The sequence below is a fragment of the Triticum dicoccoides genome, chromosome 6A (assembly GCF_002162155.2).
Source record: "Triticum dicoccoides isolate Atlit2015 ecotype Zavitan chromosome 6A, WEW_v2.0, whole genome shotgun sequence".
In the NCBI taxonomy this organism is placed as follows: Eukaryota; Viridiplantae; Streptophyta; class Magnoliopsida; order Poales; family Poaceae; genus Triticum; species Triticum dicoccoides.
The window spans coordinates 457795358-457809155 of NC_041390.1; the positions used below are offsets into that span (position 1 = coordinate 457795358).

The 13798-nt window shown below is 47.1% G+C and overlaps 1 protein-coding gene across 1 annotated transcript; it reads left to right on the plus strand.

The window, feature by feature from the left end:
- The first annotated feature begins 5391 nt into the window (after positions 1-5391).
- On the plus strand, positions 5392-8862 carry LOC119317248 (membrane steroid-binding protein 1-like). Its single transcript, XM_037591678.1, has 2 exons — positions 5392-5824; positions 7968-8862. The coding sequence occupies exons 1-2, from the start codon at positions 5499-5501 to the stop codon at positions 8617-8619; spliced, it is 978 nt and encodes a 325-aa protein (XP_037447575.1). The 5' UTR covers positions 5392-5498; the 3' UTR covers positions 8620-8862.
- Positions 8863-13798: the final 4936 nt, after the last annotated feature.

Consider the following 13798-nt stretch of genomic DNA (forward strand, 5'->3'; position numbering starts at 1 on the left):
ATAATAGTCATATGATACGTCTCCGTCGTATCTATAATGTTTGATTGTTCAATGCCAATATTCTACAACTTTTACATACTTTTGGCAACTTTTTATACTATTTTTGGGACTAACATATTGATCGAGTGCCCAGTGTCAGTTCCTGTTTGTTGCATGTTTTTTGTTTCACAGAAAATCCATATCAAACGGAGTCCAAACGGGATAAAAACTTAAGGAGATTTTTATGGAATATATGTGAATTTTGGGAAGTGGAATCAACGCAAGACGATGCCCGAAGGGCCCACGAGGGTGAGGGGCGCGCCCTGGGCCCTCGTGGACACTCCGTAAGGCAGTTGGTGCCCTTCTTTCACGGCAAGAAAACCAATATCCGGATAAAATTCGTGTCAAAATTTCAGCCCAATCGGAGTTACGGATCACCGGGAATTTAAGAAACAGTGAAAGGGCAGAATCAGGGAGCGCAGAAACAGAAGGAAATAGAGAGATCCAATCTCGGAGGGGCTCTCGCCCCTCCGCCGCCATGGAGGCCATGGACCAGAGGGAAAACCCTTCTCCCATCTAGGGGGAAGGTCAATGAAGAATAAGAAGAAGGGGGGCTCTCTCCCCCTCTCTCCCGGTGGCGCTGCAACGTCATCGGGGCCATCATCGCGACAATGATCTACACCAACAACTTCACCGCCGTCATCACCTACTCTTCCCCCCTCTATGCAGCGGTGTAACCCTTTTTTTACCCGTTGTAATCTCTACTTAAACATGGTGCTCAACGCTATATATTATTTCTCAATGATGTATGGCTATCCTATGATGTTTGAGTAGATCTGTTTTGTCCTATGGGTTAATTGATGATCGTGATTGGTTTGAGTTGGATGTTTTATTATTGCTGCTGTCCTATGGTGCTCTCCGTGTCGCGCAAGCGTGAGGGATCCCCGCTGTAGGGTTTGCAATATGTTCATGATTTGCTTATGGTGGATGGTGTGAGTGACAGAAGCATAAACCCGAATAAGTAGGTTGTTTGCATATGTGAGTAAAGAGGACTTGATGCCTTATAATGCTATGGTTGGGTTTTACCTTAATAATCTTTAGTAGTTGCGGATGCTTGCTAGACTCCTAATCATAAGTGCATATGATCCAAAAAGAGAAACTATGTTAGCTTATGCCTCTCCCTCAAATAAAATTGCAATAATGATTACCGGTTTAGTTATCGATTGTCTAGGGATAAATAACTTTCTCATGACAAAAAGCTCAATACTGAAACTAATTTAGTTGTGTCTTTATCTAAACAGCCCCTAGATTTTATTTACATACTCTTTATTATCTTGCAAACCTAGCCTACAACACCTACAAAGTACTTCTAGTTTCATAGTTGTTCTGGGTAAGGCGAACGTTAAACGTGCGTAGAATTGTATCGGTGGTCGATAGAACTTGAGGGAATATTTGTTCTAACTTTAGCTCCTCGTTGGGTTCGATACTCTTACTTATCGAAAGAGTCTACAATTGATCCCCTATACTTGTGCGTTATCATCATAGCATAGAATATCTATACCTACTATTAAAGGGAGGTGATATTCTTGGTTTCGTCCCGCTTCGTTTGGTCCCGCTACAATTAATTTTTTTAGACAACCCGCTTTAATTAATTTCACGTACGCTATTTGGTTTCGTTACTTGCCACCCGTTTTGGCCCAACAGAGAAAGCCCATCTAGTGGTGCACTATGGCCCAGGTTAGGAGAAAAATAAAATTGCCGATGGGAGGGTTCGATCTCATAATCTGCCAATCGGCCACGCACAGTTTGTCCAACTGACCCAGCTAGAGATATGAGTGAATTTTTTTCCCCTGTTGCAATGCATTGGCCTTTTTGCTAGTAAACTCTTAATTATAAACATAGAAACAATAACACAATATTATTGCATTTAGGACATATCTCCAACACTAAATCCATCAACCGCTAACAGAAAGCTGGATCACCAGATGCAGCACGAACCACCAATCCTTGCCGACCACCATGTCTGCAGGGACTAGATAAATGACGCTCGAGGCCGCGAACCACCTTTGTTCCCATCCTTGACCAAGCTTCCATGTGCACACGCACCACGCGCACCCGTCGGAGAGTGCAGAAGATCCAACAACCGCAGGCGCACTCCTACTCCAGCACTGCAAGCGGCTGCAACCCGGGCTGTCGCGCCGCCCGAGCAACAGCACCCCGCTGCGTGACCACTTTGCGATGAAAACCCTGCCACCGTCCTTGTGACGCACAAGCCCCACCATATCTCTCCAACTCGCTTGTGCCTGGCACACGCAGCAGCACTGCGCAACCGCACGTCACGTCACCTCTGGCTGCGACCGCCACGCCACCACACGCCCCAAGCCATGGCCACCACGTCGCGCGTCATGCAACCACACACCTCAGCTGGCCAAGAGGTGAAAATTGGTGTAAATTAGTATGTGTTGTATTAAGCCTTTGGAACAATTTATATAGTCGATTCACTAACTCTTATATAGATGAGAATGTACAAAGTTCCCCCTAGCTCCTACACCATTTGGTTAATCAAATCGAAAAGTAAAAAGGGAAAATTTGCAAAAGTCTTTGCGCAAAATTAAAAGATGTAGGATTTAGATAAGACATAGTTAATTCTTATACCGAAAAATGCATTTGGAGGATGGGCTCCAGGTAGCCCTTTAGTTTTTTTCTTGGAAACTATATCTTCACATCTCAGAAAAAAAAATCTGAAAATGTGTGCATATACATGCACACCTATGCTATGCTCATACAAAGTTTCGTCAAAATATACTTTCATTTGTGGTATACACAAAAAGACAAATACATGTCAAAATGGCGCTATTTTTAGTTGTATTTGGGCCACAATTTAATATTTTTTGTATAGCTTAAAAATCATTGTATTATTTGATAAGACTTTACAAATACTAAGAGGACATACATGTGTGTTCACATAATTATGTTTTTACTTTAAAATAGCATTTTTTTGGTTTCCGTAACATACTGGGCTTTAAGGAGCCCAAGAGCCAAAACTTCACACTGGTTAGCTACACACTTTGTATAAAGTACTAGATCATTGATGGCGATTGTTGCCACGACCATTCATTTTTACAATAGTATGGTAGGTGATTAGTATAAAATTCATGTTGGTGAACCTTGTTAATAAATTTCGGTGTCGTGCTCGTGCTATGTGATTACTTGTCCTCAACGGATCGACAGCGACCTCGGATAATTTTAACATGTTTTGCAATCCTTTTAATTGTTGAACCGCCTGCAAATTTGTAAACTTTAGTTTTTTTTTCAAAATATGACATTTTTTATATTTTTGCCATGTTTTAGAGTTAGTGTTTGCCAAAGTTTTGCCATGTTTGAAATTGTTAGTCATAGTCCATGGCGAAATAAGAGAAAGTGTTTATAAAAACCATGACAATCTTTGTAAATTACCAAGTCATTTTTTAATAATATAACAAGGAAAATGTTTCCTCAAAACATAGAGAAGTATGATATTGGTTCACCATGTTTTATAGACATTTTGTTCTGCCAAAAAAATCCATGTGTATCCCTCAATTTCATACAAGTTTTGTCATGTTATTTACTTGCTTTTAGCTATAAACTATCAACCGTAGACTTTTTGATGTTTTTCCCATGGGCACTTTTAAGTTCCATACGACATTTTTTCAATAATTGTTCTCATGTAAAATTTATTGTATTGACCATGTCAAATTTATTGCAGTGACCCTGACATTTCTTCTCTCCTGTCCCAACAGTGACCGGGTTGTCCGATTGGACATTTGAGGAATCCGATTGTAGATGCTCTTATAACTATAAAAAATGATGTCTAAATACTAGTTTTTAAAGTTTCGTGGTGCGTCATAGGAAATAACTATTTTTGCCTCAATTGAAGGTTCAAGACGTATGACAGCTTTTGTACTGGCGGGTGGAGGGGGGACCTCCTATATGTCGCTCTTTGCGATAAGTAGTCGGCGAGTCGCAGAGCCCACTTGGGCCAACCCATTGCTCTACGCCGCGAAGCAAGGGTAAAAATCGCAAAATAGGGTAGCGCGTGGTTGCTGGAATCAAACCCGCCACTGCCTAGTGATGTGGGTTCACTGCTAGCCACACCGACCATAAGCTCAGGCTTCAGGTGTGCAGCGTAATATGTAAATAACTAATTGCGGTATCAGACTTAACACTTCCCGGAAAAATCAAGAACAAAATTTTAATATCTGTGAAGTTTTTTAACTTACGAACAATTTTTTTTTGAAATCATGAACAAATTTTGAAATTTATGAACTTTATTCAAACACATGAACATTTTTGGAATTCTAGAACAAATTTCAAAAAAATATTTTTTTTGACAGAAACAACTTTTGATCCTCGAACATTTTTTGAATTTTCTGAATTTTTTTGAAACGGAGAACAATATTGAAAATTTTGAACAAATTTGGAAACACGGACATTTTCTGAATACATGATTTTTTTTGAAAACCAGAGCATTTTTTAAAACTTTGAACAATTTTTGAAAACAGGGACAATTTTTGAAAGCACAGTAAGGAACCATCCAGATGGTTCTCAAAACCGGAAATGGTCGCACGAAAAAAAAAGCTAACTGGCTGGCCCATGTACCAACAAAGGTGTGCGATACCTCGACAATTTGTCGCAGTATGCGGCAAATAGGGTTTTCTAGGGAGGAGTTTCTTTGGAGGGATTTCACCCATCGAACATTCGCTCGATCGGACCGTTCCCAGTGAATGAATCGTTCGTACTGCTATTTTTTCAGTTTTGTCATGTCGGTCCTTATGTGATTTGTACTTTAATCTTTATGATATGAATGAGACACGTATTATCATGAAAAAGAAAACACCTCCCGAGGTGGAATTGTTGCCAACTATTGGCGTCCTAGATTTGTCAAGTTTCATCTTATGGATTTCCCCACACACAAAAAATAGTTTCGTGCTATGGAATGTCAACACCAACCATGATGAGTAATATGGTCTTTGCCTTGAGGCTTTGATAAAAGCAGGACCGCACAATATTCTGATGTCAAATCGAGACAGTCCACCTACGTGACTTAGAGCACACGCCTATTTCGTTCCAGCTCCCCACATCTCACATCCCTGAACCGGCACCGCCTTCTTTCCTCCTATCTTTTTCTAGCTTCAGTTGGACTTTAGAAGATGACAGGAGCAGGTTGGTGCTCCATCAGCTGCCAGTGAATGCTCTGCACGTCATCTCAACGATGTTCCAGGATGCTTCTTCCATCTAAAAAGAAGGGTGATCCGATCCCTGCTCGTGCACAAGTCTTTTTTCAACTTTCTAAATTTTCTAGATGGATTCTCTCTGATAAGAGCGTCGGGTCGAATGCTCCGTCTCAACTCTCAATCGACCGCGCGATTTCTCCGGCCCCATCCCTACAAAAGTGCACAGTTCGCGCGTCCCTCAGTTCCACTCCGGCCCCTTCCACCTCAACGTCGTTTTATAGTACCATCTCACCAGCGCCATCGTCCATGGCGATGGCTGCAGCGGGGGAGTGGTGGGAGGCAGCGAAGGCGACCATCGCGGCGTACACAGGACTGCCGCCGGAGGCGTTCATCACGGTGGCTGCGGTGATCGCCGGGCTTTACATGGCCCTCTCCGGCTCATTCGCGCGGCCAGCCCCGTCGCCGCCGAGAAGGAGGGAGGCGGAGGACGAGAGGACGCTCGAGGCGCTGCCGCCACCGGTGCAGCTTGGTGAGGTGACGGAGAAGGAGCTGGGGCTCTATGACGGGTCCGACCCCAAGAAGCCGCTCCTCATCGCCATCAATGGGCAAATTTATGATGTCACGCAGAGCAGGTAGAGGCTCTCTCTCGTCTCTTATAGCCATTGAATTTCAGGACTATTGCACTTCTCTGTTCGTCTTCCCTAAAAATAAGAACACCTGCATTTCCTGAGAAATTGAAAAGGATAAGTTTTTTAATAGAAAAACTCATAATCTTGATATGCGTCAGAGAAAAAGTAGGGGTGAACCATTTAAATTATTGTTATCTGTAAATTGCCACGAGAAGTTAAAAAGGGAGAATTTGTCAGCTGGAACTGAAAGGAGAATTTTGTTATTTGGCATTGTAGTTTAACCATTATATAAGGATGCCACATTCCCCCCAATTTTTTTCATAAAGAGTTCTCCTTGTTTCTGTTTACGTCGTTTCACATCATTCTCTTCTATGTCTGCTTAACTTCCATAGAGTTTGAGGCGATCAATTAGAAGAGGACATAATTAACCTGTTAGGAGATGATATCCTTACTTGGAAACATTTTACTAGTGATAGATTCCATACTCCATAGTGATATCTCTTATTGGCCCTGCACAATATTTCCTACAGGGAGCCCGGCAGCTGAGCCGAACCCGATTCCATACAAACTCATTAAATCTTTGTCATTTGTAGATAAGATTGCTTGATCTCAGATAGTTTGTGCCAGATATTTTGATTCTTGCGAGTCAATGAATTTGTCATGGCAAATATAGTTTGATCAGATAGAACTGTCTGAAGCTAGAAACATATGGTGTGTGTTTCCTTGTCTAACTAAGTGGGCTGGTTCTTCACAGTGATTATATTTTTGTTTTGTTTGCATGACAGTCACAAACCCATCGTAGCATTATTCTCAGGATCTGCACCGAACGTGTCTGTTTTAACGAAAATCACACATTTCATGCTATTCAAACTTAATCACTTTGAACCAGCTTAATTTTAGAGGGTTTTTACGGTACCCTATACTGCTATCGGGGAGGGAGCAGTATATGTGTGATCCCACCGTTGATCACAAAGGGAATTGCTCTGGTGGGCCAATACTTCTGAACGACCAGGACACAAGCAGGTTGAGCCATGCCTGGGTGAGCATTCTAGCACACGGCGTGGTTGTCGACCTCACAGCAAAGGCAGATGAGCAGCTCCACGTCCCGCGAGATGCGGCCGAAGTAGAGGTTCCGCCACGCTCCGACACTCACCAAGACGCAGCTCTTTGGGCGTCAGAAGACTGGCACATCTTGCACATCCTGGCCTTGTCGTCGACGGCGGCGAGCACGTCCACGGCGCATGGTGGTTTGGCATGCGTTGCCGCCATGCACGAGGCACAATAACCGTGATGCTAGGGTGAGGATGGGGCGCACGGCGACGGGCCATAACGTCATACCCGCAGAAGCATTAGTCCACGATCACGACGAATTAAGGGGAGATGGCCCGGCCGGCAGGCGCACGGTTGAAGGGAGGACGAGCGTCCGGGGACGTCTGCCGGAGATGCAGAGTCGCCGAATAATGAACTGCAAGCGCCTATACCGGTGGACAAGAGACACACAGTACTAGCGATACTGCTGATCCGTTTTCACCGGTACAGATATCTAACAACCCTTGGATCTTTGCCATTGGACGGCCTGTATTCAATACAAGGTACCATAAGGATGTCGGTACTAACCATTGTTTAGTCGGAAATCAAGAGCTTTACTAATCGATTCACTGGATTACAATCCTTCATTAGACAAGCCGTAAGGAATGATGGGGTTTAATTTATCCACAAACAACATCTCCTAAAGGAATTACACGGTTTCGCGCAAAGATGAGCTAGTTCATTTGGTTCTCTAGCCGTAAACACTAGGCGAAATTCCTCAAAATTCCCGCAAAGCTCTTGAATCTCATTCAAAGTGGTAGCTCTCTCCAGGCAATTAAGTACAGAAGAATTCTACTTGTTAACCACAACTTGTGCATTGGTTTCCACGATCACTTTCCTCAACCCATGATCATAGGCTAATTGTACTCCTTCCCTTACCACTACTGCCTCCATGACCAATGCGCTAGATCTCACTTCATTCCAAAGGGTCTGGGCACGGATGAGAGTGTCTTCATGGTTACCAACACCCAGACCGGTACTAACCATTGTATTGTAAATCAATGTTTGCAACATATTTATCCATCCTTCATACTTCCGCCTTCTTTGTGTTGTGCAGGATATTCTATGGACCTGGTGGCCCATATGCATTGTTTGCGGGCAGGGATGTAAGTAGGGCATTGGCAAAGATGTCATTTGAGCTGAGTGATTTAACCGGTGACGTTTCAGGCTTAGGCCCTTTGGAGGTGGAAGCCTTGCAAGAATGGGAGCAGAAATTCATGGGCAAGTATGTGAAGGTTGGAACAATAAAGAAGACCATTTTGGTCTCTGAGGAAGATGGTAGAGCGCATGCTGAGATATCTGGAAGAGGCTTCGACGCAAATGCAATACAGAGAAATCATGAGTTGGCACCAGAAAAAAATAGAGCTGAAAATACAACTGCAGGTCATGTAAGTGCAATGGAGCAGCCAATGAAAATTTCCCATGTGGGTGAAAGCAAAAGCATCCATGAAGATGAAGTGAAGACGCCAGAAGAAACGCCTGGTGTAGATTTAAGGAACACAAGCAGCACAAGCGGTGGAGGAGAGCGTGAAGACACCGGGCAGAAGGCAAAACAGGCACCGGATGTAGATGTGAACGGCAGCAGAAACCGTGAAGGTACAGGAGGATCAAGGGAAGTGCCAGGTGTTGGTTCGAACAATACAAACATCCATCAAGATGAAGTGGAGAAACTAAAGGAAGCATCAGATATTGAGGTGAAGTATGCGTAGAGTTGTGCCTATTGATGACGATGCGTAGAGTTGTGCCTATTTAAGAAGGAAGTAGAAATTTAACCTCGGAAGATGACTGATTCTTCATGTTTCTGATCCAAACAGCACATCCTCTCAACTCTTACTTGCAATGCAGCTCACTCTGCAATGCAATAAATGAGAATCTATTGTGTTAAACCATGAGAGCATTACTAAGTGAAATAATTATTCTACTAGACTACATGGTAAAGAACTTCTATGCAATATTTGGTTGTGGTGGAAAAAAAAATGTACATGATGATTCAGCTGAACCATATCAACTACTAAAAGGGTAGGCACAACCATACAAGGTTACCAAATTTAACTATTGGTGTAATGTGCACAGCCATATAAGTATTGTGTGAACACATGGATTTTTTTAGAAAAGGAGGATGACCCCAAGCCTCTGCATCTGGACGATGCATACGGCCACTTTATTAATTATTCTCACAAGACTTTACAAAGTCATACAACAGCAAGACTAAAGCCACCGTCTAAGCAACAACTGTCGCTACACCTATCCAATTGATGAAGGGACGCTGATAGCCTGGGCCTAATACCAAACAGACATCGCAGCCAAACCTAAACATCTAAGACCTGAGGTCCCAACCAGGACGACTGCCTGGTATGGGCACCTACCAGTCCGGCGCACTAACCAGGACGCCTGCCGGGTATAAGGCCGTCGCAGCCACCTGCCACGAGTCCATCTTCAGAGCTGTACTATTGCATCTACCGTGCCAGGTCTCTCTGCCATCGACGCCACCACGACGCCAGATAGCGTCGTCCTCCTGCGCGAGTCCATCCTCCCACATCGAACTCCGAATGCACCACGATCCGTCGTCATCAATTTGTAGGATGAAGCACCGCTCCACCAAAGAAGCTGTCCGCTGGTCCCGCGAAGCCAAGTGCACCTCCAAGAATGCCGCCCCAAAGGGGGTTACGACACATGAATGCCACCAACATCCAATCAGCTGATCTAGGGTTTCCCCCGGAGGTATTGAGTGGAGTTGGGAGCTTCACTTCGATGATGCCTTCATGAAGGAAACGATGATAAGGGCATCGTCATCACCGGCTCCGGCCATCAACCGAAGACCAGGTTTTCACCCGGATCCGTCCCAAGAAATCCGCCCAATAACCTGTGCACCGTCTCAACCGCCTTCAAAGCCCCAGATCCAGCCGCCTAGATCTGGCGACCAACCGCAGCAACAGTACCACCGTGGGATCCCTGGCGCACCAGCCACTGCCTGAGTGTGCCACCACTGGAGCCTAGGAGGAGGGCTCCCACCCCTCCTCGCCAAGCCGCGAGAGCCGCCAAGAAGACCCCGCGCACTCGTCACCGTCTCTGATCCGAACCTCGTCGTCACAGATCCGCCTTGGACAGGGACTGCACCACGCCATGACACCACGGGAAGCCCTAGCTTCACTAGCCGCCACCCACCAGGGCCGCCGCCCCGGGATCCAGACAGAACCTCGCCGCTGCCACCGGCCAAGTTCCGCCACCGCCGACCGGCCACTGTGACCTCCGTCGCCATGCTGCCGACGGATCTGGGCGAGGATAGCCATCCTCCCCGAGGACAGACGCCGTAGCCTCTTCACCGCATACTCGCACGGGAAGCCATCGTGGCCGCGTCCCCACCCCTCGACGGATGCCGCGCACGTGCCACCCCGCCGCCGACGAAGGCCGCTGCCACGAGGAGACCCGCACGCAGCCGCCGCACAGCTCGGTGTCGATCCATCTGCAGTCGCCGTCAAGATCGTCGCCGCCGCGCCGCCAGGATCCGCGCGCCCCGGCGCCTTTGCTCAGCCTGAACGCTCCCGCAGGTCACAAACGCGAGGAGGGGAGAAGGCCCCCGCCGCCAGCCACCGCAGGGGGCTTTGCCCTGGCGGCTCTGGCCGGCGGTGGGGAAGGGGAGGAGGGAAGGGCTAGCGGCAGACGTGGCGGCTCCGCCCGTGTCGCCCGCGAGAGGGGCGACGCGAGGGCTCATTGTCATCCGGGTGAACACATGGATGCATTTGAAGATGGGCATCATCAGAAAATATCGATGCTTCGAGTGACCTTTATGAGTAGCGAACACAGAGGGCAAAAGTTATTTCGTACATACTATGTGGATGCTAAAAAAACCCCGCATCCCTCCCGTGTTGCACCCGCATTGCAACCGGAGGGACCCTTGCGCCGCCGGCCCTCGCCCCCCTTCCAATCCCCTGTCCTCGCCGCCGCCGGGACACGTCGCCAGGCAAAGCCAGGCTGCCAGTGGCGGCGGCGGGGCTTCATCACCTCTCGCTCGGAGTCGTCTTGCGCGGGGAGACGACGGTGGGCGGCTGCGCGTTGCGTGGGGCGCGGCGGTGTCTTGGCAAGCGTTGGGCGACGGTGACGCGGTCGTCACGCTCGGGCGCAGTGGGCTACGCAGTAGTGGTCTCCCATGGCGCAGCGGCGGCTAGATCGATCAGATCGGGATGCTATCTGGTGGTTGCGGGGGGATTCGATGCCGCCGGCGGGGCTCCCTTGTCGTCCTTCTCAAGCGGTGGTGCTCATAGCGAGGAGGGCTGGCGTTAATTGGGAAGCCGGCCTTGCTGCCCAGCGGTGGTCTGTCCCGTTCGTGGGCACAGCCGAGAGGGCTGCTGACGCCCTCCTCCTCGCCAGTGGCACGGCCGGTTCGCTTGTGGCTACCTCACCCGGCCTTGGACAAGCGGCATGTTGCCCAAGGAGTTGCGACGGTGGTTCTCGCATGGGTTGGCGGAGGCCGGGCACTGCCCAGATTTGGTCCGTCCGTATTCAGGGGAGGTCCACGGTGGTTGGCCCTGCCGTTCTTTGAGCTTCAAAACTTTGATCTGCTTCATGCCAGTCTCCTCGATCTGGACATCGATGGGTTCCGGTCTTCCTCTCCGAGATCTCGGTTTTTGGCTCATGGCGTTAGTAGATATCTTGATCGGAATTGATCCGGTCGGATGTGCCCTCATCTTCGGCCAAAGAGGCTTCGGGGTGTCGTGCGAAGCTTTGCTATCTTGTCAGTGTCATGGGACCTGTCTAAATATAGATTTCCACGACGTTGACAGAAGTGAAGAAAGTCATTGTGGCTGCGATTGAAGACTTGTAATGGCGAAGAGGAGTTTTGGTTGCGTCGAAGAATGGCAGCACATGTTCTTTTTCCTGTGTGTGGGTGTTGAGCACTTGCAGCAGCGGTCTTGGCAGGAGGGGGCGGCAACACAGGTGGACAACATTTTTGGGGGTGTTACTCGAGTAACGAGCCGCGATCTTCAGGGTGAAAGCCCAAGGTCCGACCTTCATTGATTGTACCTGGCAATGGTCGTGTGAAGGCATTGTTTTTGGGATCTCGGACTCTCTTCAGGGAGAAAACTCAAGATCCTTGATCAGGCAACGGCAACGCTTGAGCATTGTTTCCTTCTTGAAGGCGTCGTTTTTGGAGAACCTTCTTCTGGTGTCCGGGTGTTGTCTTTGGTGGTGGTTAGAGAGTCGCTGTTGCGAGTGTTTCATCACTGCGACGGGTTCTTTATTTTTTTTTCTCTTTTTTATTTTTGTTTTTGGCTGTGTGCATCCCTGATGTCTTTTGATATCTTGTTGATGCAGAGGCCAGATGTAATTGATATCTTCGCAATATTAATATATTCTCTTTATCAAAAAAGAAATATAAATTACATGTGTAATTAACTAGCTAATTACAGTAAACAATAACACACAAATAATTGTAGGAGGCTGTATAAGTAGATTTCTACGAGAAATTCTCCACCTTGTTGAAATATAAATTGAGGATCATGCAAACTAAGTTGTGCAGCAGAATTAGATAAGCAGAAATGCCCCTTTAGGTCGCTTGCTTTGTAATAAGCACACGAGAACATCAACCATATGATGATGCAATGCCCCTTCGCGCGTCAGTTCTGGTTCTTACTCCTGAGTGATGTTGGCCTTGGCCTACTTGCTCCTGGATCGGACGATCTAGCGAGTGACTGGGGGCGTTCCACTCCTAGCAGGTTGTCAGCGACCAAAATCCGAGAAGCGTTGACGATTATCATCTTGGGTTTCCGCAAGCTATGGTTAGAGAAATGCGCAAGTCTTTGAGGAAAAGATAAAGCCGGTGCATCGCGTCGTTAGCTTAGCTCTAGATGATTACAAACTTTGGCGGCAGGCTAAGAAAGGTAGTGTGACGTCTCCGATTTGACCGAACACTGATCATACACGCAAACATGTACGATCAAGATCAGGGATTCACGGAAGATATCACAACACAACTCTACAAATAAAATAAGCCATACAAGCATCATATTACAAGCCAGGGACCTCGAGGGCTCGAATACAAGAGTTCGATCATATACGAGTCAGCGGAAGCAACCATATCTGAGTACAGACATAACTTAAACAAGTTTGCCTTAAGAAGGCTAGCACAAATTGGGATACAAATCGAAAGAGACGCATGCCTCCTGCCTGGGATCCTCCTAAACTACTCCTGGTCGTCGTCAGCGGCCCGCACGTAGTAGTAGGCACCTCCCGAGTAGTAGCAGTCATCATCGACAGTGGCGTCTGGCTCCTGGACTCCAACGTCTAGTCGCAGCAATCGGGTATAGAAAGGGGGAAAAGGGGAGCAAAGCAACCGTGAGTACTCATCCAAAATACTCGCAAGCAAGGAGCTACACTACATATGTATGCATTGGCATCAAATGGAAAAGGGGTAACATATGTGGACTGAACTGCAGAATGCCAGAATAAGAGGGGGATAGCTAGTCCTATCGAAGACTACGCTTCTGATAACATCCATCTTGCAGCAGAAGAAAAGAGTAAATGGTAAGTTCACCAAGTAGCATCGCATAGCATAATCCTGACCGATGATCCTCCCCTCGTCGCCCTGTGAGAGAGCGATCACCGGTTGTATCTGACACTTGGAAGGGTGTGTTTTATTAAGTATCCGGTTCTAGTTGTCATAAGGTCAAAGTACAACTTCAAGTCGTCCTATTAACGAAGATCGCGGCTATTCGAATAGATTAACTTCCCTGCAGGGGTGCACCACATTTCCCAACACGCTCGATCCCCTTTGTCCGGACACACTTTTCTGGGTCATGCCCGGCCTCAGAAGATCAACACGTCGCAACCCTACCTAGGCACAACAGAGAGGTCAGCACGACGGTCTAAATCCTATGGCGTAGGGGTCTG